Raw genomic sequence first — 25,659 nt, forward strand, 5'->3', positions numbered from 1 at the left:
ATGATCACATTGAATGGCTGCGCTGACCAAATGGCATACTCCTGCACGTATTGTCAAATATGAACTATTGCACAGTAGAAAGAAATGACATTTTGGGGGGAAATGGCTGAATGCTAATATGAACAAAACCAGCTATGGCCATCGCTCCATTTGAAAACCGGAAAGTCTTGCCCTTACCCACAATATCAACTTCCTCCAAATTCACCTGCTGAATTATCCAATATTTTGTAGTGATGTGGTGAAGTTAGCAATACTGAAAGGGAAAGGTCTACTTCCACACTATCATCCACCAAATGTTTGCATATGACTAAGCATGCAGATTCAATTTACCATGTTAGCCCAAAAAATTGAACTTGAAACTGAAGTGGTTTTGGGTATTTATTAGTTTTAAATCATTACACAACCAAAATAGCTCCTAATTAGTGAAAGGACATTTACAATTACACTGATAGCTTTGGAATCTATTTAGAATCCATCATTCCTATCCTTTCCTTCTGAATTTCTTTCGATGCATCTTGATCAATATCCAGTATCTCATTAATACACATATTTGGCTGGTAATGAATAAACATTTTGGTGGTGTCTGTCTCAGGGTTTGCTGGATCTTGGTGGCTGGTGGTGATATTCACTTCTTGTTTATTATTTTACTGGCAGCCTTGGTGGCTTTTACAGTAAGTTCTTTCTTAGTAACTGCCTTGATCACACCTACAGCCACCGTCTGTCTCATGTCACGGACAGCAAAGCGACCTACAAGAGAAAAGGTAGTTAGTGAATCCTCTTTTGCCTTTTATACGGAGAATTACTAAACCCAGATCAACCCACAAAACTCAATGAAAGAACTGGAATGGGCTTACAAGTGCTATGGCATTCAATACAGTACCAAAACTCACCTCCCGATAACTCAGAATCAAAATTAAAATCTATAATTTCCCCATGCTCCTACCCTACAGCCCCAAGACTACATTTGCATTTCTTTCATCTTGCAGCTTTAAAATCACTGAAGTTTCCAGTTCTCAGGAACATAACCAGCTGTAATTTTTGTTGCTTTCATCATTATAGATACTTTGTTGCCAATGACTATTCCGGCAAGTCTCCTTATCTAATTGCCAAGTACACTATTCCTACACAAAATGGTGCCAGGTGTGATCAACCAGGGCTTGAGCCCAATTTGAGATATTACAGCCAAAATTAAATTTTCAGATGCCAATGATATTTAAATGATACGCACCTGTGCACCCATCCCTTCCCATTTTTCTCTGGACATTCACCCCCCCCCCCCCCCCCCAGCTTTGTTATAAAGGACAATTCTGCTAAACAAAGTACAATATACACACATATGATGAACTGATGACAACTAAAAACCAACTATCTTTTGGATACCTACCAAGAGGTGGATATTCAGAAAAGCTCTCCACACACAGGGGCTTAGATGGAGTCAAGGAGACAATAGCGGCATCTCCAGACTTTATAGATTTGGGGGCATCTTCTATCTTCTTGCCAGATCGACGATCAATCTTCTCCTTTAGTTCACTAAACTTGCAGGCGATGTGAGCAGTATGACAATCAAGTACTGGGGAATAGCCAACCATAATCTGACCAGGGTGGTTCAAGATAATGACCTACAAAGCAAAATTACAAATCAAACTTTTGGCAGGAAAAGACAAATAAACAAGTATTTTATTTCAGACAATTGATTGATGCTGGACATCATTAATTGGGACATGGGCATGTGTTGCCCTGGAGGTGGTGGCATTCGCCTTAATCCACTGCAAGGTTTAGCAATTCATGTTATTCAACTTGGATAATATGTAGGTGGTGTTGATATCTGCTACTCTTCCTAATGAATTTGTGGGAACATTTTGAATTAGATATAGTATTTAATGTTTAGGATGGTAGGCAGTGACAATAATTAGCCTTTCTTCAAAGTTCCCTAAACATTTTGACTAATAATGTACATCGTTATTCAACTTAAGAGCACATCTAACTGTGTGTATTGTACAAAACTACAGATTTCAAACAGAAAGATTCCTACCAGTTCAGCCATCCAAACACCATTGTAATAACTGTTCTCAAAAATCAATCAAGCAGGCATAAACATCATGCTAATCACTAAACAGAAAGTTCCTCATTACGAATCGACTAGCTAAAAATCTGGTCCTACCTGTGCAATAAAATGATCAGCTTCCACTGGAGGATCATTTTTGTTGTCACCAGCAACATAGCCCCGGCGGATATCCTTAACAGAAACATTCTTGATGTTGAAACCAACATTGTCACCAGGAAGAGCTTCAGTCAGGGCTTCATGGTGCATTTCCACAGATTTTACTTCAGTTACGAGTCCATTGGGAGCAAACTGCACCAACATTCCAGATTTCAGAATACCAGTCTCAACCCGACCCACTGGTACTGTGCCAATACCTGAAACAGAACAAAGAAAAATTCAGAACGCATGTAAGACAAACAGAAAGCACTACTACTGCAAAAGATACTGCACTACAGAGATCACCAATCTCAATTAGGTTTCAGTGAGGATTAGATAAACAATTGGCCATTTTAAGTTGAGTCTTTCATGTTGTGGTACCTCTACTCAAAGACAGCTCTCTTGATTGGCCCTTGAAATGCTGCCTGTTCACATCCACTATAAATTTTGGTACTCATATTGTATAGGATCAGGGCTCGAAATTAGCGGTTGCCCGGGTGCCCCTGACCACCCAAAGTGCCACCGGGCAACCTAAACACAGAGCCATTTTGCCCGCAGATGATACTGGTTGATATCGAAGAAAGACACAAAAAACTGGAGTAACTCAGCGGGTCAGGCAGCTTCTCTGGAGAAAAGGAACTTGACGTTTGTGTCGGTGACGGCTGTAATGCGTGGGAAAGATACCAAGTGTGGCATAACGGAGGGTCGGAGCGAATGACGGGCCCCGAACAGAAGCAGCAGCGACGTCGGCGCCATCTCCATCTCCTCCCGCCCGCCCTATTAGCGGCCGCTGCTTGCCATTTGGCCAACGGCGCTTTCAAAACAAACCCTCCCACATGCCGAGGCCAGGAGGTGGCCCCTTTCCGCTGTCTGAAGCATCTACACCGCTCGGCCCCGCACCTTCCTGTTGGTTGGCGGATGAGGGGAGGCGGTGGCGAGGAGATCCCAACTGCCTCCCCCTTTGGCGGCGGCACTTGGCGACGGGACAGGCAGGGCGGAGATCCCAGGGACGGCAAGGGGGACTAGCCCCCCCTGTTTTGAGAGGTCCCCACCCGAGAGACGTCGGCAGTCAGACAGGAGCGGTGCCCCCAGCCAGCCCAGAGAAGCAGCGCTAAACCCAGCTCAACTCTGCCTGGCCCGCCAGGTTATCCCTGTCTGGATTTACAGGAAATATGTCATCAGTACAGGCATGACCAGGCGAGACGAGCAGAGTTGAGCTGCATTTAGCGCTGGATCGAGCCTCCAAAGCTGTGTGTGTGTGTGCGCGGCCGCCAAGAGATTGTGTCCCCCGTCCCCTCAATATTTTGATAGCGATTTCCGTGCCTGCAGCGATGATGCAGGTGTTGTCAGAGGAGCGCTGACCTTCCTTCCCACCTCCTCTGCCCCCCCCTCCACCCCCTTATCCTGAGATCCGCACTGATCCCCTTTCCTGCCTCTATTCAGTCCTCACTGATATCTTGTGTGCTCCTCTAATCTACTTCCCCCTCCCCCAATCTATTCAACCTGCACCTATCCACCTCGCATTGGATTCTCCTGCCACTCCCCATCAATCCTACACTGGTCCTCCTATTGATCCTGTTCTGACCCCCCCTTCCCATCCATCCTGCACTGCACCACCCCTTCATCCTGCACTGCTCCCCCCCATCCATCCTGCACAGATGCGCCCCATTCAACCCGTCATCCCCCCCCCTCTCCCCCTCACAATTCTACTTACTCCAACCAACACGCACTAATTCCCCTGCCTCGATACATCCATTCTGCACGGATTGCCTTCTCAACCCCCCCCCCCTCGCCATGTATCCATCCATCCTGCACTGATTCACACCCCCCCCCACCCACCCCTATTGTGTTGGAAATGTCTTCAGAGCGACCATTGACTATGTTTGATAATGGAATGCAATCAGCTGTGTTTTAATTCCCAATGTTATTATTTGTTTTAATCCATAAAGATGGATTAATTAAATTGTGAACACGTGAAACATTAAAACTGCTGTGTTCGATTGTCACTGCTACCGTTGACGCGTTATTACAGAATTCATTTTAACGGCAAATCAATGCCCTTAATAAGGAGTCAGAATGAGCAACATTCACAACTATACATTGGATTTATCTAGGTTTCACTTCTACTCAGTCATATACATCACAAATTTGGTCAGGAGATATTTCAGTTGAAATTTTAACATTAATTCTGAAGTGGGAATGATGGAAAAAGCAGTTATCAACAATTTTTTTAATTTGTTGCTTACAAACCGGGTATCTTCATTGCTGTTAACACATACATCTAATCTGAATGTCCGGTAATGTGGCGTCTCGACACCTTTAAATATATTACCAAAAGAACATTTGCTGCATTTATGTCCTTTGGCCATCTCTTGTTAGTAAGTGTAATGTTTAACCTGTCAGATGGATATTGTCAGTTTTAACAGCTATTATCATAAAATGCCTTTAGGAAATTCCTTGCAACCTGTATATTTTGTTGTGGATAAATTATGTGGGAAGCAAGTGTTTCTATACCAATTGCAATAACGACCCATGCTATGGCCATGTCATAATTTTCAGTCCTTCATAGAAAACATGCTTGCATCAATCTGTAGTGTGCATGGTTAAGCATGTTATCATGGCCCAGGATTTATTGACACAAGTTGATCAGACGCTGAATAATTCAACCACATTTTAGTTTGGAAGTGGAAAGAAATAATAACAATTGCATTCATTGCAATGTATAAAAAGAGTTGATACTGTATTATAATTTTGCTGCATGTCATTGTGGTATATGTCATGTCTTGATTGGTGAATGTTTAGTTCATGACTTTATTTGAAGCAGAAATTGTGTTTCATTGAGCATAATTCCGACTGGTAACTACGCACTTCGTCCGAGCACATTATCGTACGCTTCATGCATGCCATCTTAAATGACCACCTAAACTGTCATTTGGCAATCTAAAAAGCTGCCAAGGTTGCCCAGCTGGCAACAGGGAAAAAAAGTTAAGCAAGAGCCCAGAGGATGAATAACTTACCACCAATTTTGTAGACATCCTGGAGGGGGAGGCGAAGAGCTTTCTTTGTTGGACGTTCTGGGGGCGAAATACCATCCAGAGCTTGGAGCAAGGTGACACCAGTGATTGTCTCGGTCTTCCTAGTAATTACCCAATTTTGGAACCAACTCATCTGTAAGAGCAGAAAATTGTTGGGATATTTGGCAAATGTCCAGAACCAAATTTGAATCATAAAAACTATTCAAAATTTGACAGCACCGAACATTTAAATAAATTTTGCAATGCTATTAAAACTTACATTTGCACTGGGTTCCAGCATATTGTCTCCATTCCAACCAGAGATGGGAACAAATGCTACTGTTGCTGGATTGTAGCCAATCTTCTTAATGTATGTGGTGACTTCCTTCTTGATTTCTTCGAATCGATCACGACTGTATGGGGGTTCAGTGGAGTCCATCTTGTTAATACCAATAATGAGCTGCTTGACACCCAAAGTGTAGGCAAGAAGGGCATGTTCCCTTGTCTGACCGTTCTTTGAGATACCAGCTTCAAACTCACCCACACCAGCCGCAACTACCAGCACTGCACAGTCAGCCTAGAAAGAAGCAGTATGATAAATATGGTATGGTAGTAATATTTAGAAATTGGGCCAGGATTTCAGCCATGAAACTCATCCAATTGACAAAGTGCCAGGAGAACCCAACAGTTATTGAATTTGGGCAATAAATATTTATATATATTCAAGGAGTAAAAATATAGCTGCAGCAATTCAAAGTTCCAAATTATGCTGGACATACCTGCGAGGTGCCGGTAATCATGTTCTTGATAAAGTCCCTGTGTCCTGGAGCATCAATGATGGTGATATAGTACTTTGGGGTTTCAAACTTCCAAAGAGAGATGTCAATGGTAATTCCACGCTCACGTTCAGCTTTCAGTTTATCCAACACCCAGGCATATTTGAAGGATCCTTTCCCCATCTAGAAGATATCAGGCGAAATTAGGCAAACAAAACTCAGGACATGTCAGCCTTCTAAACAATAGGTCATTAGATCAACTTGAAATTAATTGGCATATTTTCCAATTTATAACTGGCAATCACTCCAGTGAATTTTTCACATTTTTTAAAAAATGGTGGCAAAAAATACAAACCTCAGCAGCTTCCTTTTCAAATTTCTCAATGACCCTCTTATCAATGCCACCACATTTGTAGATCAGATGACCAGTGGTTGTAGATTTGCCAGAATCGACATGACCGATGACAACAATGTTGATGTGTATCTTTTCCTTGCCCATTTTTAACGTTAGAATGAGTGCTGTTAAAAGAAACAAATTGAAGAAAATCAAAGTGGTGTAAATCATATCTGAACATTGAAACTACTTATATTAGAACCTTGTAATAAGACAAGTGCCCCCAGGCAAGCATACTGCTAACTAACAGCTTGTTAAGCAATAAGAGGGACGCAATTGTTAAAAAATATCCATCCAGTTTCAATGAAGGCCAATAACGACGATCACATCCTGTGAGTGAGTCAATGGGGACGTGGCAAACGATTCACTCATCAATGCCATGACATCGGTATTTCACGACGCCAGATGGCTCCCTTCGAGAATGAACGGAGAGAAAAAAAGTACACTGGGTGCTGATTAGGGCACTTTTGAGAGAGAAAAAATGGTGCACGCCCTGCCCCAGAGGCGGTTTCAACAAGAAAATGAATGCGGAAACCTCTGGAGGGGAGCTCAACTACTTAAAATCCAATCCTTAAAAATGTAACGCCAATCATTATGTGATCTTAATATCGAACCGGTGTGGATAATTAAACATGCCCCCATTCTTGTAAAGGGTAAATTGTGCACAACCCTGGTGGGAACCGAGTGGCGCGCTGACCGGAACTCGCCGACGATTGCATCAGCCGCCGAACAATGGGCTCGGCCTTCTTAATTTTACCTCAGCGAGTCACAGCCACAAAACAATTGCCCCCCCCCAAAAATTAGAAATGACATTGCGAAAAGTTAAAATACGGTCAAAATGTTGTATCTACCCAGTCGATGTCACCGGATGGCGAAGTATAAGGATCGGATGACAACGGATTGTGTGCCGCCGAGAGCCGCACGCCCATGATTCTCCGCCAACAAAAGCGGCCTTCGACGCCGGCGCCAGCGCGAGCGCCACTCCTCCCTCACACGGCCGCCTTCCGACCGAGAAAGGGACAAAAAATGCCTCTCCCATCGTACTGATCCGGTGGGTAGCTTTTAATATCTTTACTCCACTCGCTCATGAGAGGGGAGGGGGTGGGGGAGGGGAAACAAAAAGCCGCCATCGCGGATCTGAGATGAGGAAAATTCTTGACAGAAATATCTGTCGCCAGGTCGCCGGTGACGGTCGGGTTCCACAAACCGTCCGGGTGGCCTGTTATATGTAGTCAATTCAATTGGATTGGATTCTACCTGCTTGATTCCAATGTCGGAAACTGCTTTCCAGTCAACATCTACCAAGTTTATAAAAAAAAAACAAAAAAACTCCCACCACACTAAGGTTACAAAATAACCGGCGCCAAGGCCCGGGCCCCATCCCGTCGGGCAAATCTGCCCAGTTTGGCAAGGCCGACGGCCATTTCTGAAATAGTTACCGTTTGGATACAGCCGCAAACCTCCCTTTGGTTGAGTCGGAGACTAAAGGACCAAAGAGATGGCGTCGTGGCAATTTATAGGGAAGGAGAGAGGCTGACGCCCACGGCGCATTCCTCCTCCCGCCCCCTTTTCTGCTCTCGTCGTGTTCATGGTGGGTGAATGCACGCTTTTAATATTTTCCTCCAGTCCTCTTTCTTGCCTTTTCACGTTCTCTTCCGCCTCCAAAGTAAAACTCAAAGTCAAAGGAGACGTGACATATTTCGCGATATTTTTCTTTGCGGGTTTAATTAGTGTTTTCTGAAACCAAAAATCATTTCAATCTTCCGAGATCCATTCGGGTTGCAGTCCATCCGGTTCTGGCGGATTAACGTTGTTGCCTCCCACCTCCTCCAAGTTCCATCCAGAAGTTTCCGAAGTATGAATGACGTGCCAGAAATTTGATTGACTTTTTGTTTGTTGACTTCTGGTGCAATGCATAATTTTAACTATCGACTTCAAGGTACTTTCAGACAAACAAAATAACTCGAGATGATTTTTATCAACATTCTGGTTCGATTTTCAACTAATTTAGTCACAGTAATTTAAAATTTAATTTAAAAAAAAGGTTCCCGACTCCTCCCCCGCCATTGTACGATATGAAGGTCTTAGTTTTATGTACACTCTAGAAATTCATAATATTTAAAACAAAACAATAATTGGAAATACAATTGACAGACAGCTTCCAACTAAGCTGAATTGTATTGAAACGGCCACCTGGTTGATAACTCGTATCGGAAAATACACCGTAAAAGCTTGTTATTGATTTACACGTTTAATTACAGTTGCCCATCCGGAGTGATTGGAATAACCCAATCTTAAAATGTTCAGTCCTTATTTAAATTTAAGAGTAAAAGGATGCCGGTAAATGACAGAACCCATGTAGCTACTTCATGATACTTCGTGATTCAGGATCCTCCACATTATTAATCTCTCGTAGTTTTTAATGTTTCTGTGCACACTCTAAATCAAATATGATTTCACTAAAAAATCTAAAAAATGACATTATAGTTGGCAGTCCATCTGGTTTTTCAGGCTTGTTCCGCCTTTGATCAAGATGAAGGCTGATCTACTTCAGTGTATCTTGGCGTAGCATCATATTTGTTAATGACCAGACCTAGTATCTTCGTTTGAATGGAATTAGAACATCCACAGAGTTCCAAGGGTTCCCTGCCCTCTGAAAGTAGATAGTTTTATTCTAAATGGCCTATTGCTTATTTGGGGTCCAATAATTAAAAAATGTAGATGATCATCATTAAACTGGTATCATTTGTCTCCAATTGTAAATTGTTCAAATACATAATATATCTAATTTTACAACTATTCAAAACTGCTTTATATAAGTTCAGGGTTTGGATGTGAACTTGTAACTTTTGTAACTAATAATAACAGTTATTGGCTACAGCTGGATTCAGTCTGACAATTGGAAATGTAAACTTTAACCATGGAAATTAATTTCAAATATATAAATGTCGTGAAATACTGATTAATTGAATTAGTCTTAATACTAATTATTCTTCAATTAAACTGTCACCACTGCATAAAAACATTTCCATTAAATGGCTAGTTAACTTAATTATCATTTTTTAATCTAAGCAGTTTAAATAAGTGTAAATATACGTTTAAGAATTGGGAGTGCTATGTGGTATATATTTTTAGATACATTGTTGTACCAAATATTCTTGATGGTTCAATTAAAATGTATTTTTTCATAAGATTATAAGTAATAGAATTAGACCATTTGGCCCAGCAAGTCGACTCTGCCATTCAATCATGGCTGATCTATATCTCCCTCCTAATTCCATTCTCATGCCTTCTCCCCATAATCTCTAATATCTGTACTAATCAAGAGTCTATCTCTGGCTCCACAGCCTTCTGTGGCAAGGAATTCCACAGATTCAACACCCTCTGACTAAAGAAATTCCTCCTCATCTCCTTCCTAAAAGAACGTCCTTTAATTCTGAGTCTATGATCTCTAGTCTCAGACTCTCCCACTAGTGAAAACATCCTCTCCACAACCACTCTATCCAAGCCTTTCACTATTCTGTATGTTTCAATGAGGTCCCCCCCCTCTTCTAAACTCCAGCGAATATAGGCCCCGTGCCGTCAAATGCTCATCATATGTTATCCTAGTCATTCCTGGGATCATTCTTGTAAACTACCTCTGGACCCTCTCCAGAGCCAGCAAATCATTCCTCAGACATTGTGCCCAAAATTGATCACAATATTCCAAATGTGGGCTGACCAGCGCCTTGTGGAGGGAGCCTCAGCATTACATAGCTGTTTTTGTATACCAGCCCTCTTGAAATAAATGCGAGCAATAAATGTTTGATAGTTCCATCTCTATCATTTTCCTTTGTGAGCAATTACACAAAACCACCTATGGACACTGAAAATATAGTCAACTGATCATCTGGCCAATTTCCCTAGTTTACAGATCAACTGTGTGATCCCACTCCCTCATATTCTGGATACAACTTTCTTATACCCCTGTAGCCCAGTCTCCTGGCTGGAGCTCTGGGCTAGGCTGTCACTCTATGTAGGCTGGCATCTTGAGTCCTGAGGCGGGCAGTCCTTTTTCCAGTTGTAGTCCCTGGATAAGTTGATATTCTTCTGGTTTTAGCCGCAAGGTAGCCTACCATTCTCCAGATGGAACTCCAGGGCAAGCTGCTGTTCTACTGACTGAAGTCACAGGGCAGGCCACCGACTCTGCAGGGGGAACACCGGGTCCAGCAATCGGCGCTCGGTGTAGGTGGCCAGTTAATTTCTTGTGGGGTACACATAGAATGTGGAATGGAATCAGAAGGGCTGTGGTCATTCTCCCACCTTGGAACCCCAAGGTGATAGTTACTCTTACAGCAAGGGCCACCAATGTCCCAGCTGGAGCACATTTAATTTAAGAATTTGTTTAGCTTCTGAACCTCACAATTGAGAAATCTACTTGAAATTTTGCTTAAAACTGTAAGGTTGGGAGAGATACATATCTGAATTGTCCAAGGAAATTCTCCCACCCCCATTTCCAAATCACCACAATCTTCCCCCATTACCCTGAATTATTCCGGATCACAGTGGCGATGAATGAGGCAGACTGGTCTTGCCTTTTGGAGACGAGTCTTTTGGACTAAATTGATTTTGGAATGCAATCGTGCAGTATTACATGTTATGAGTTGCAGCTAACACTGTGAATACAATTCAAAAACATTGAGGAACGTGAATAGAAGCAGGAATAGCTCATCTTGCCTCAAGTCCCTACTCCACTATTCAATAAGATCATGGCTGATCTTTTGCCTTGACATATTGCTCTACAAAATCCAACTACTGACTCCCTTAATGTTTAAAACTCTATTGATTTTGATCTTGGGCTCACAGCCCTCCATGCTGCACTGTCCCACCTGGAGCAGCGGGGGAGCTACGTGCGGATGCTCATTGTGGACTACAGCTCTGCTTTTAACACCATCCTTCCCCACAAACTGGTGGACAAACTGGGGGACCTGGGACTTCCATACTACACCTGCATGTGGATAAATAGCTTCCTGTCGGGTCGCATCCAGAGATCAGAGTGGGCCATCACACATCCACGGCCCTCAGTCTCAGTACCGGCTCTCCACAGGGCTGTGTGCTGAGCCCCCTGCTTTACACCATCTACACATATGACTGCACCCCTGCCCACCACAGTAACACCATTGTCAAATTCACGGATGACACCACGGTGGTGGGGCTCATCTCTGGGGGGGATGAGTACGCCTACAGGGATGAGGTGGAACAGCTGACAGTGTGGCGTGGAGAGAATAACCTGCTCCTCAACACCTCAAAGACCAAGGAGCTCATAATAGACTACAGGAAGAAGAAAACGGACATTACACCATTAATCATCAGGGGACTGTGTGGAGAGGGTGGCGTATTTCCGCTTCCTGGGAATCCACATTGAGGAGGACCTGACATGGAGCGTGAACACCTCTGCGCTGCTGAAAAAGGTCCAGCAGAGATTGCACTTCCTGAGGGTGCTCAGGAAGAACAACATCACCCAGAGACTGCTACTGTCCTTTTATTGGTGCTCCATAGAGAGCATCCTAACATACTGTGTATGCGTGTGGTACACCAGCTGCACAGCGGCTAAGAGGAAAGCGCTCCAGAGGGCTATTGACAATGCCCAGAAGATTGTCGGCTGCCCTCTCCTCACCTTGGAGGACCTACACAGTTCCCACTGTCTCAAGAAATCCCAGAACATTATAAAGGGCATTTCCCACCCCGGACACTCCCTGTTTGAACTGTTGCCGTCAGGCAGACGGTACAGATCAATGAGGACAAGGCCAAACAGACTCAAAAACAGTTTTTATCCCACAGCAATAACTACACTTAATATAGCCACCAAATGAGCGCAGGTGCGCTACATACCAAAGGGATTGTGCAATCGACATAAGAATGTATGGTTGTGCATTTATGCTTGTTTTTTTCATGTTATTTATTTTATTTGTTTATTTCAGATATTTCTTGTTTACGTATCGTTAGCTTTTAGATAATGTGTGAATGGTGCACTGACTGGTTGGCATTTTTAATTTTGTTGTACATGTTTACATGTTATAATGACAATAAAGAACTGATACTTATACCTATATTTGGAGTAAGACCTCTCCCACCTTTAAATCATCTTAAAATAAATCGTAACATAATGGCTACAAATGCCTGCTGTACCTTCATGTTAACTTTCAGTGATTTGTATACCAGGATACTCTGGTGCCTCTGAACTCCAACAATTTATAATGTTGTGTCTCTTAAAAAAATATGAAATCTTTCTACTTTTTTGATCAATGTGAATAACCTCATATTATTCCACTTTGTATTCCATCTGCCTTGACCCTTGACTTATTCTGCCTATCTCTCCTTCTGAAACCCCTCAAAACATACTCTGGCATCCAGCTTTATACCATTATTGAACATATTCATTACATTTAATTCCTTTACCCAGCTATTGATATAGATTGCGAACAGCTGGGTCCCCAGCAACAATAACTACTGCATTCTGCATCCAAACTCAAAATTGATCTGTTTATATGCACTGCTTTTTGTCCATTAGATTGGGTTGTTCTCTACTCTGCTAACTACTACCTCAAAAATCGTAAATGCTTTGTCAAACATGATACCTCCATCTTGATTCTTCCCATTTATATTGTAATATTCTAAGTACTGATAGTAACACATTCTGACATTTTCCCCACAACTGATCAGATCAGGTTTATAAAACAGATGTCACAGTTGAAATAAAACTAGGCCAGTTTCATTCACACAGAGATGAGTCCCTTTGATCGTCATATGACTATGAGTCATCATATGCTACTTTGGTTTTAAGTAAAATCTACCACAATCATTTTGTTCATAGAAAGTGAAGACAGGCTTCAACTCCAATTACCAAGGAAGTAAATAAACTGACAAATTAATTGTTGTCCCCTGAATTACAGAAGGCAAATTACATTATTTGATTTGTATCTTTAACTGGCTAAATGTAAAAGCTTCAGAAAGAGTACAAAAAAAATGTGATTCCAGGCATGTGGAACTTTATTTCAATAGCGTTAGGGTTATTTATGTGGATAGATCAGAGATTCTGGGATGCACAAGTGCCTGCAAATGCTGGAATCTAGAGCAAAAAGTAAACTGCAGCAAGAACTCAGTGGGTCTCGAAGGAGACAATAGGAAAGTGGACATTTTGGGTTCAGAGACTGCATCAATCAGTGTAGAGAGAAGATAACCAACAAATAGAAGTGAGAGAGAAGCTGCTAGATGGAGCCAGATTGGGGAGGTGTGAATGGTGGGCAGATAGACCCAGGTAGGGGAGGGGGAGTGTTGAGAAAGAGGCTGGAAGGTTATCGATGGAAACAAGGGAGGGTTGGTGTATCACCAAGGTTGTACAGATTTTCACAATTTTCTGTTCATTTAACTACAAAGGTGTTTGTCTGCAATAATTAAGCTTGCTGGCAGGGAGATAAGGCAATCATGTGGTTGTTTGGAAATATCAAGAACAAAACGGTACCAAGGTTTAGCTGTCCTTAAGAATGAGATTAAAGGCTAAAGAATAAAACTTTCCAGATTTCCACTTTCCAGGTGATATAGAAACATAGAAACATAGAAATTAGGTGCAGGAGTAGGCCATTCGGCCCTTCGAGCCTGCACCGCCATTCAATATGATCATGGCTGATCATCCAACTCAGTATCCCGTACCTGCCTTCTCTCCATACCCCCTGATCCCCTTAGCCACAAGGGCCACATCTAACTCCCTCTTAAATATAGCCAATGAGCTGGCCTCAACTACCCTCTGTGGCAGAGAGTTCCAGAGATTCACCACTCTCTGCGTGAAAAAAAAAGTTCTTCTCATCTCGGTTTTAAAGGATTTCCCCTTTATCCTTAAGCTGTGACTCCTTGTCCTGGACTTCCCTAACATCGGGAACAATCTTCCTGCATCTAGCCTGTCCAACCCCTGAAGAATTTTGTAAGTTTCTATAAGATCCCCTCTCAATCTCCTAAATTCTAGAGAGTATAAACCAAGTCTATCCAGTCTTTCCTCATTAAGACAGTCCTGACATCCCAGGAATCGAGTCTGGTGAACCGTCTCTGCACTCCCTCTATGGCAATAATGTCCTTCCTCAGATTTGGAGACCAAAACTGTACGCAATACTCCAGGTGTGGTCTCACCAAGACCCTGTACAACTGCAGTAGAACCTCCCTGCTCCTATACTCAAATCCTTTTGCAATGACAAGCTAACATACCATTCGCTTTCTTTACTGCCTGCTGCACCTGCATGCCTACCTTGAATGACTGGTGTACCATGACACCCAGGTCTCGCTGCATCTCCCCCTTTCCCAATCGGCCACCATTTAGATAATAATTAGTTAGACAATATATCTAACTAATAGTCTGCTTTTAAAATAAACAGTGTAAACAATGACCAGCGAGTGTCCTAATTCATACAGTTTATTTCAAGTGTGTGCATATTGCCTTTAGCTAGAGTAAACCTGAGGGACAGACCACAGCACGGATAATAATTCAAAAGATCTTGTAACCCACTGTGCCTGGTCCTGATCTTTAGGAAAGCTCATTGAAATTATACTTGATGATAGGAGGAAAGGTATGCCCACCAAACTGCCCCCTAATGCTATGCAATGACAGATCTGTGGCCACCAATAAACCAATGTATCCAGATTCATTCAAAATGTGAGACCCGGTTCAATATGTTCTCGGGTGCCAGCCCAGTCAGATATCTATTCCTAAGGCTAGGTCCCCAATTCCAAGCACGTTATAAAAGAAGGCTCCAGAACTAGCAATGTTCGGGACCCAGAAGGACAGCAGGTGAAAAGAATTCAATATTACCACTGATTTCTACCCTTCATAGTACTCGTCCCAAATGCTTCTGTTCCATGACCACTCTGACTACTCCTTTTAAAGAGCTGGGGCTGTCTTGGAATTTCTTGAAAATATATTGTAAACTTAGGCTAATCCATGAACCCAGAAGGCGTATCTCATGTGTACGCAGTTGATTGCTCCTTGCCTGAACGTCAATGATTGCTGGGTATCACATGTTGACATGCTTGTTAGTATATCATGCGGTGGTGTATGCAGTACATTGATGGTGAGATAAGACTAAGAATGAATATGTGTGATTGTACAGCTGATGTGTATAAATTAGCAGGTTACACAGAAAAGCTGGAGAAACTCAGCGGGTGCAGCAGCATCTATGGAGCGAAGGAAATAGGCAACGTTTCGGGCCGAAACCCTTCTTTAAACACTGTATAAATTAGCATGTCAGAGGACAATTTTTTTTTTGTGGAAAATAATTAGTTGACTTTTGTTAGAAGTTTGCTCATTTCACCTGCTCGGTGTTGCCCAACTACCCTTATTTCCTTTAGTTTAATTTGGTTAGTTTAATGCCATAAACACCAGGTTGCAGTGAAATTTCATCTTTGCATAAAGGTTTGGAGACAAATGGTATTGCTTGATGTAGTATCTTGGTCGACATGGATGAGTGAGGCCAAAAGGCCTGTTTCCATGCTGTGTGGCTCTGACTCATATGCAAGTTGAACTTTAGGCAGCAGTTGATTTGTACAAATATAAGAACTAAGAAGAGATACAAGGAACTGCAGGTGCTGATTTACAAAAAAAGACACAAAATGCTGGAGTAATTCAGCAGGTCAGGCAGCATCTCTGGAGAACATAGCATGGTGACGTTGAAGAAGGATCTTCACCTATCGGCTATCCGTCAGCTATCCAGAAATGCTGCCTGACTTGCCGAGTTACTCCAGCACTTTGTGTCCTTATTAGAGCAACCAGTTTGATATAATTTAAAATAACAAAGGGTGAAGTGTAGGTTGGTAAGGATAGTGGTAATGATAATATGGAAGTTTGTGTCACAGCACTTCCAGGCTATGAAATGTGACATTATATTAATGCAAATTGCTCTTTTACTTTAGCGGCCACCACAAAATAATTAAATTATTGGCTTTTGATTCTGTTGTAAATCTGTTACTGTAGTCATCAGATTATACATTGTGAAAACAGGAAGCAGCTTGCAATAATATTTCTGTTTTGACTTTTCTCTTTTACATTGTACGTTTTCCCAAAATGTTACAGGGTATCAAATGTATAAATCCATATCAAAGTGTATCGAGCATGATTAAGCAAACTACTTGCTCAATTGTAACAAAAGATTAAAGATCGTACTTCTTGAACCATGGTTTCAACCAGGTTTGTAAGTTAATTGAAGGTAAACACAAAATGCTAGAGTAACTCTCCGGAGAGAAGGAATGGGTGACATTTCGGGTCGAGTCCCTTCTTCAGAATGATGTCGGAGTGGGCGGGACAGGGATAGAATGTAGTCGGAGACAGTAAGACTGGTGGGAGAACTGGGAAGATGGAGGGGATGATGAAAGAGGGAAAACAAAGGCTATTTGAAGTTAAAGAAGTCAATGTTCATACCGCTGGGATGTCAGCGACCCAAGCGAAATATGAGGTGCTGTTCCTCCTATTTGCGCTGAGTCTCACTCTGATAATGGAAGAGGCCCAGGACAGAAAGGTCAGATTGGGAATGGGAGGGGGAGTTAAAGTGCTGAGCAACCGGGAGATCAGATAGGTTAAGGCAGACTGAGCGGAGGTGTTCAGCGAAACGATCACCGAGCCTGCGCTTAATCTCGCCGATGTACAGAAGTTGACATCTGGAACAGCAGATACAGTAGATGAGGTTGGAGGAGGTGCAAGTGAACCTCTGCCTCACCTGAAAAGACTGTTAGGGCCATTGGATGGAGACAAGGGGGGAGGTGAAGGGACAGGTGTTGCATCTCTTGTGGTTGCAGGGGTAAGTACCTGGGTGGGAAGTTTGGGTGGGAAGAGTTCACCAGGGAGTTGTGGAGGGACTGGTCTCTGCAGAAAGCAGAAAGAGGTGGGGATGGGAAGATGATTGTAGGTTAATTCGCTTGGTATAAGTGTAAAATTGTCCCTTATGTGTAGGTTAGTGTTAATGTATGGGGATCGCTGGTCGATGTGGACTCGGTGGGCCAAAGGGCCTGTTTTCGCGCTGTATCGCTAAACTAAACAACCAAACGTAGCACATCATTTGAATCAATTACACTAATTTTGTCTTAAATTAAAATGCTCTGCTCCAATGGCAACGAAAATGTAACATATTATTTCAACCTGCAAACTTTACCATTTAAATTGCTCATGTTTTAATGTTCAATCTAATTGGGGGTGGGGGTGGGTGGGAGGGCAGGAATATAAAGCACCGGATGTCTGGCCGTGAGTCAGTCACTCTGCAAGATCGCTAGGGAGAGGCCATGACTGTCGTTATAAGCTGTGAATCAACTGAACTGTGAGTCTGCAATGTACTTGCAATAAATGATTTGTTAGCCCTTAATAACAATGTCAGGAGTTAGGCCTGCTGCCCTGCCTGTGCTTGAAAGTGTAATGCTTAATTGGAAATGAAATTAAATGACAATGCCATGAGTTGTTTGGCCTGCTGCCCTGCCTGTGCTTGAAACTGCAATGCTTTATTAGGTCCGACAGTGTTTGGAAGGAATAAATGCTTTACTAGGTCCGACTGTGTTTAGTTCAAAAGTCCCGCTCATTTTGTGACTTCCGCTTAGTGGACAGGTCACGCTGATTGCGTAATTTCCGGTGAGTGCAGAGGTCGGGCTGATTGCGTAATTTCCGGTAAATGCAGAGGTCACACTGATTGTGGAAGTGATGCTGACTGCGGAAGCCCCACAGTGGAGAGGCCGCGCTCAGCCGTATGATTAGATTCAAGAACGTTTACTGTCATATGTGGTCTGTGTGTGTGCGTGATTGCGTGCGTGAGTGTATTGGAATTGGTGGAGAAGTGGAATATTGCGTTGGGGGACCAGCCCTCTCGTGTGATGCTGGGACACAAAAGGTCCCACAGGCTAGTATTTTTCTATTTCTGTGCAGTCTCACTTTGGTCCACCTGGTCTCTGCCAAATGAGAGCCCTTTTGCATTCACCTATAATCCTTTTGCATTCACCCTATCAAAAATATATTCCCTTTGTTCTGCCCTTTAATCCACCCAACATCTTCGACTAGAAACCAACTTTTTTATCTCTTAACTTTTTTGTCTAGCCAGAAATGCTGTCTGACCTGCTTAAATTTTCCTACATTTTCGGTTTTTATTTCAGATTACCAGCATCGCAATTTGTTTTTGATTTTCATTGTATGTATATAAGTGTAAATATGTTATTAAGAACGGAGTGTTTCATGTGGTATGATTTAATTGATTTAACTGAGACCTTACTACCTTCAATATCCTGGCGGGGAGATTTGCAAAGGCTACTGGGGAGACTTTAAACTAGAACGGTTGGGGGGAGGGACTCTAATTGGGAAAGCTAGCAGTCGGTGTGGAGGCAGGAGGCAGAGAAGGGTAGCACTCTGACCCAAAATGTAGGGGAGAAAGAAGAAAAAGACAATAAACAGAGAATAAGAGAGGGTGGGTTTCTTAAATGTGTATATTTTAATGCTAGGAGCATTGTAAGAAAGGTGGATGAACTTAGAGCCTGGATTGACACCTGGAAGTATGATGTTGTGGCGATCAGTGAAACATGGTTGCAGGAGGGCTGTGATTGGAAACTAAATATTCCAGGATTTTGTTGCTTCAGATGTGATAGAATTGGAGGGGCAAGAGGTGGAGGTGTTGCATTGCTTATCAGGGAAGATATTACAGCAGTGCTTTGGCAGGATAGATTAGAGGGCTCGTCTAGGGAGGCTATTTGGGTGGAACTGAGAAATGGGAAAGGGGTAGCAACACTTATAGGGGTGTATTATAGACCGCCAAATGGGGAGCGAGAATTGGAAGAGCAAATATGTAAGGAGATCGCAGATATTAGTAGTAAGCACAAGGTAGTGATTGTGGGAGATTTCAATTTTCCACACATAGACTGGGAAACACATTCTGTAAATGGGCTGGATGGTTTGGAGTTTGTAAAATGTGTGCAGGATAGTTTTTTTGCAGCAATACATAGAGGTACCTACTAGAGAAGGGGCGGTGCTGGACCTCCTGTTAGGAAATGAGACGGGTCAGGTGGCAGAGGTATGCGTTGGGGAACAGTTCGGGTCCAGTGATCACAATACCATTAGTTTCAATATAATTATGGAGAGGGTCAGAACTGGACCTAGGGTTGAGATGTTTGATTGGAGAAAGGCTAACTTTGAGGAGATGCGAAAGGATTTAAAAGGAGTAAATTGGGACATTTTGTTTTATGGGAAAGATGTGGAAGAGAAATGGAGATCATTTAAAGGTGAAATTTTAAGAGTACAGAATCTTTATGTCCCTGTTCGGTTGAAAGGAAATAGTAAAAATTGGAAAGAGCCATGGTTTTCAAGGGAAATTGGACACTTGGTTCGGAAAAAGAGAGAGAGATCAACAATAATTATAGGCAGCATGGAGTAAATGAGGTGCTTGAGGAGTATAAAGAATAAAAATAATCTTAAGAAAGAAATTAGAAAAGCTAATAGAAGATACGAGGTTGCTTTGGCAAGTAAGGTGAAAGTAAATCCAAAGGGTTTCTACAGCTATATTAATAGCAAAAGGATAACAAGGGATAAAATTGGTCCATTAGAGAGTCAGAGTGGACAGCTATCTGCAGAGCCAAAAGAGATGCGGGAGATATTGAACAATTTCTTTTCTTCTCGGTATTCACCAAGGAGAAGGATATTGAATTATGTGAGGTAAGGGAAACAAGTAGAGTAGCTATGGAAACTATGAGATTCAAAGAAGAGGAAGTACTGACACTTTTGAGAAATATAAAAGTGGATAAGTCTCCAGGTCCGGACAGAATATTCCCTAGGACATTGAGGGAAGTTAGTGTAGAAATAGCAGGGGCTATGACAGAAATATTTCAAATGTCATTAGAAACGGGAATAGTGCTGGAGGATTGGCGTACTGCGCATGTTGTTCCATTGTTTAAAAAGGGTTCTAAGAGTAAACCTAGCAATTATAGACCTGTTAGTTTGACATCAGTGGTGGGCAAATTAATGGAAAGGATACTTAGAGATAATATATATATAAGCATCTGGATAAACAGGGTCTGATTAGGAACACTCAACATGGATTTGTGCCTGGAAGGTCATGTTTGACTAATCTTCTTGAATTTTTTGAAGAGGTTACTCGGGAAATTGATGAGGGTAAAGCAGTGGATGTTGTATATATGGATTTCAGTAAGGCTTTTGACAAGGTTCCTCATGGAAGGTTGGCTAAGAAGGTTCAATTTTGGGTATTAATGGTGGAGTAGCAAGATGGATTCAACAGTGACTGAATGGGAGATGCCAGAGAGTAATGGTGGATGGCTGTTTGTCAGGTTGGAGGCCAGTGACTAGTGGGGTGCCACAGGGATCTGTGTTGGGTCCACTGTTGTTTGTCATGTACATCAATGATCTGGATGATGGTGTGGTAAATTGGATTATTAAGTATGCAGATGATACTAAGATAAGTGGTGTTGTGGATAATGAAGTAGATTTTCAAGTCTACAGAGAGATTTATGCCAGTTGGAAGAGTGGGCTGAAAGATGGCAGATGGAGTTTAATGCTGATAAGTGTGAGGTGCTACATCTTGGCAGGACACATCAAAATAGGACGTACATGGTAAATGGTAGGGAATTGAAGAATGCAGTTGAACAGAGGGATCTGGGAATAACTGTGCACAGTCCCCTGAAGGTGGAATCTCATGTAGATAGGGTGGTAAAGAAAGCTTTTGGTGTGCTGGCCTTTATAAATCAGAGCATTGAGTATAGAAGTTGGGATGTAATGTTAAAATTGTACAATGCATTGGTGAGGCCAATTCTGGAGTATGGTGTACAATTTTGGTCGCCTAATTATAGGAAGGAAGTCAACAAAATAGAGAGAGTACAGAGGAGATTTACTAGAATACTGGGTTTCAGCAACTAAGTTACAGAGAAAGGTTGAACAAGTTAAGTCTTTATTCTTTGGAGCGCAGAAGGTTAAGGGGGGACTTGATAGAGGTCTTTAAAATGATGAGAGGGATAGACAGAGTTGACATGGATAAGCTTTTCCCACTGAGAGTAGGGAAGATTCAAACAAGAGGACATGACTTGAGAATTAAGGGACAGAAGTTTAGGGGTAACATGAGGGGGAACTTCTTTACTCAGAGAGTGGTAGCTGTGTGGAATGAGCTTCCAGTGAAGGTGGTGGAGGCAGGTTCGATTTTATCATTTAAAAATAAATTGGATAGTTATATGGACGGGAAAGGAATGGAGGGTTATGGTCTGAGTGCAGGTAGATGGGACTAGGGGAGAATACGTGTTCGGCACGGACTAGAAGGGCCGAGATGGCCTGTTTCCGTGCTGTAATTGTTATCTGGTTATTATATGGTTAATAAAGGAAAGTGCAATAAAGGATACCTGCTATTTCAGTTATTTGTATTTGCAGCATCAACGCACAGAGCCATAAACACTATGTTGTCACTCTATATACAAGATGTCAGTGAAACCATACTTGGAATAATGTATCCAGTTTTGGACACCCTGCTTAAGGAAAGGTGCCATTAAGCAGGAAAGAATTCCGAGAAGATAGATGAGATTGTTCGGGGTACAAGGATTTGCAGATGTTGTTTTACCAAAAAAGGCACACAATGCTGGAGTAATTGAGCGGGTCAGGTAGCATCTCTGGAGAACATGGATTGATGATGTTTTGGGTCAGGAGCCTTCTTCAGACTCAATGTGGTGGGGAGAGAAAGCTGGAAGAGAAGTGGGGGCAGGATAAAGCCTGGCAAGTGATAGGTAGTTACAGATGATTGTCGGGAGGGGGAAAGAAAGCTGGGAGGGAGGAGGGGGCAGTGTTAAGTGCGGTTTAGCCTACTAAATCATTCCCTCTACCACCAGCACAAATAATCCCCCTCGCCTATGTCTACATATTACCTGCCAGGCTTTGTCCTTCCTTTCTCTCAGCTTTCTGGCAAGCTGTTCTGGGTACTGTCAAGTTTTGAGAGCTGTTGGTGCTACATTCATCCAGGCGAACAAAATATTTAATTACATTCCTGATTTGTACTGTGTAGATGGTCTTTTGGTATTGGGAGATGAGTCCTATGTTACACGATACACAGCCTTGACCTGCTGCAGGAGCTATGGCAATTATGTGATTGGTCCAGTTCCTGTTAATGTGACAGCACTTCTCTCTCTTTCCCCCCCCCCCCCCCCCCCCCCCCCCCCCCCCCCCCCCCCCCCACCACCACTCTTCGCTGTGCCACTGAATTCCCTGAATCCTGCTCGATTTCCACCTATTTCTTGCTTCCCCCTCCTCCCGTCTCTTTCCACCTATATTCCTACTTTTGGTTTTACAATTTGCACATCTTCTATCTTTATCTTCTTATATCATACTTTTTGTCTTTTCATCTCCGGCCTTTGTCCAAACATCTTACAAAACATCTATCACTTGCCATTACCTATTATGTATTGTGTAAGAAGGAACTGCAGATGCTGGTTTAAACCGAAGATAGACACAAAAAACTGGAGTAACTCAGCGGGACAGGCAGCATCTCTGGAAAGAAGGGACGAGTGACATTTCGGGTCTCTCTGACGAAGGGTCTCGACCCAAAACGTCACCCATTCCTTCTCTCCAGAGATGCTGCCTGACCAGCTGAGTTACTCCAGCATTTTGTGCCTCTGTGCCGCCCTTTACAAACACAAGTAGACAGGTCTCATCTTTTTCCATTTAACCCCTTCCTCCTCGCGGGAATGAGTAGCAATATTATGTCAGGGCATGGAGGAAATCATAACAAAGCCCATCATTTTCTTTAATTCATTGTCTGAAAAATAATCCATTCCAGGATTAATTAACACGAAATGGAACAAGATAGAAACATAGAAAATAGGTGCAGGAGTAGGCCATTCGGGCCTTCGAGCCTGCACCGCCATTCAATATGATCATGGCTGATCATCCAACTCAGTATCCCATACCTGCCTTCTCTCCATACCCCCTGATCCCTTTAGCCACAAGGGCCACATCTAACTCCCTCTTAAATATAGCCAATGAACTGGCCTCAACTACCGTCTGTGGCAGAGAATTCCACAGATTCACCATTCTGCGTGTAAAAAATGATTTTCTCATCTCGGTCCTAAAAGACTTGTCCCTTATCCTTAAACTGTGACCCCTTGTTCTGCACGTCCCCAACATCGGGAATAATCTTCCTGCATCTAGCCTGTCCAATCCCTAAGAATTTTGTAAGTTTCTATAAGATCCCCCCTCAATCTTCTAAATTCTAGTGAGTACAAGCCGAGTCTATCCAGTCTTTCTTCATATGAAAGTCCTGCCATCCCAGGAATCAGTCTGGTGAACCTTCTCTGTACTCCCTCTATGGCAAGAATGTCTTTCCTCAGATTAGGAGACCAAAACTGTACGCAATACTCCAGGTGTGGTCTCACCAAGACCCTGTACGACTGCAGTAGAACCTCCCTGATCTTATACTCAAGATCTAGCCTCATTTGCCATTGCAGCGGACATTTGCCAATATTTTAGCAATGTCCTAGTTCAATTGGCTTCTTATTGTATCAGACAGACCACAGCCTATTTAAGTGTTTGCTTGCTCAATCTAAGACCGTCATCTTGCAGTAATGTATATAATTTATAACTGCATATAGTTGATGGTTACACAAAAAAGCTGGAGAAACTCAGCGGGTGCAGCAGCATCTATGGAGCGAAGGAAATAGGCAACGTTTCGGGCCGAAACCCTTCACACTGTATAGTTGATGGTTGTTCTTCTCCACACCAGCAGGGGTCATGATGCTTTTGGGAGCACATCTTGCGTCAGTGTTTCGATATTTGCTGGATTTTGGTTCATCTCTTGTAGGATTGGGTTTTCAGATATGTACTTTCACCAGGCTTGAAGAAAATAAAACGTACTGAAGTACAAAACTCCACACATATTTTATATATTAAGATATGTTCAATACACAGATAGACTCCAGGTAGGCGGCGCGACTCTCGTCAGCAGCGGCCTCTGCAGCCCGTCCGCGTTTTTATTATTTTTTGTCTATGTTTCTATGTAGTTTTTGTTATTTTTTTGTTGGGGTGTGTGTGTGGGAGGGGTGGGGGCAACTTTTAAATCTCTCCCTGCACGGGGAGACGTGACCTTTTCTGTCGGGTCTCTGTTGTCGTTGGGGCTGCAACGAGGAGCGGCCTCCAACAGGAGAAGACTGGGGACTCTGGTGCCGACGACTCACCTCACCGTCGCGGAGCTGGCCGAGTCCGGAGCGGGTGGAGCGTTGGTGGAGCCTGCTGCTGCTGCGGCCCGATCTCCGGAGATTCGGAGGCTGCAACTGCGGGTCTGGCGGACGGTGGCACCGGGTGCCCGCGGGTCCCTGGAGGGAGACCGCTTTTCAGGGCTCCTGCAACGGTGACTTCTCCCGCCCGAGTTGCGGGGTTGGAGAGCTCCTGGAGCGGGGCCTGACATCACCGCCCCGCGCGGCTTGGAATGGCCGCGGGACTCTGCGAGCCCACGCCGGGGGCTCTAACACCAAGACCCGGTGTGCGACCTTGCACCACCCGGCGTGGCTTTAATGGCCGCGGGACAATCACCATCGCCAGCCGGGGGCTTTGACTTTGACTCTGACATCGGGGGGGGGGGAGAGTGCAGTGGAGAGATAAGTTTTTTTTTGGCCTTCCGTCACAGCGATGTGATGGATGTTTATGTAAATTATGTTGTGTCTTGGGTCTATTTGTTTGTAATGTATGGCTGCAGAAACGGCATTTCGTTTGGACCTCAAGGGGTCCAAATGACAATTAAATTGAATCTTGAATCTTGACACAATTGATGGAGAAACTCAGCGGCAGCATCTATGGAGCGAAGGAAATAGGCAACATTTTGGGCCAAAACCCTTCTCCAGCAATTTTGTCTACCTTTGATTTTCCTGCATCTGCAGTTCCTTCTTGAACATGTGCAACACCCAGTATCCATGTAAAAGTAGATAGAGATAGGACTTGTGACTGCATCATCTCACCCAATATTCTGGGATCACTTTAAATGTGTTTTCATGTTAAATTGTAGTACACTATTTTCTCAAATATTATACAGGCATGCAGATCGTTGAAGTTATTACTTAATTTCACCATTTAGGCATGTTTTACATTTATTAAACCAAAATTACTTGTGGGTGGTCACATAATACAAATCAAAGTTGTGTTTGGATAATCCAGAACAAAAAAACAAAATCTTAACCTACACGCAATCTTCCACAGATGCTTTTCTCATGTGGGCACTAAGATAAACAGAACCGCTTGCCTTCTGAGTTTCCTGACAG

General features: G+C 43.0%; 1 protein-coding gene across 1 annotated transcript; it reads right to left on the reverse strand.

Moving 5' to 3' along the window:
• Window positions 1–365: 365 nt before the first annotated feature.
• LOC129709716 (elongation factor 1-alpha 1-like) lies at window positions 366–7,981 on the reverse strand. Its single transcript, XM_055656242.1, has 8 exons — window positions 7,824–7,981; window positions 6,346–6,509; window positions 5,994–6,173; window positions 5,495–5,791; window positions 5,218–5,368; window positions 2,162–2,418; window positions 1,385–1,619; window positions 366–747 (listed from the first exon to the last, which is right to left on the reverse strand). The coding sequence occupies exons 2-8, from the start codon at window positions 6,487–6,489 to the stop codon at window positions 626–628; spliced, it is 1,386 nt and encodes a 461-aa protein (XP_055512217.1). The 5' UTR covers window positions 6,490–6,509; window positions 7,824–7,981; the 3' UTR covers window positions 366–625.
• Between the last annotated feature and the right edge of the window lie 17,678 nt (window positions 7,982–25,659).

This window comes from Leucoraja erinacea, chromosome 26, assembly GCF_028641065.1.
Source record: "Leucoraja erinacea ecotype New England chromosome 26, Leri_hhj_1, whole genome shotgun sequence".
NCBI classification, from domain to species: Eukaryota; Metazoa; Chordata; class Chondrichthyes; order Rajiformes; family Rajidae; genus Leucoraja; species Leucoraja erinaceus.

Bases quoted from the DNA above. Each gene is read 5' to 3' on its own strand.
- LOC129709716 (XM_055656242.1), bottom strand. From the start codon at position 6,489: ATGGGCAAGGAAAAGATACACATCAACATTGTTGTCATCGGTCATGTC. The intron at 5,369-5,494 runs GTAAGTTTTAAT...CTGCTCTTACAG, and splicing joins TGCTGGAACCCAGTGCAAAT to ATGAGTTGGTTCCAAAATTG. The intron at 1,620-2,161 runs GTAGGACCAGAT...TTTGCTTTGTAG, and splicing joins CTGATCATTTTATTGCACAG to GTCATTATCTTGAACCACCC.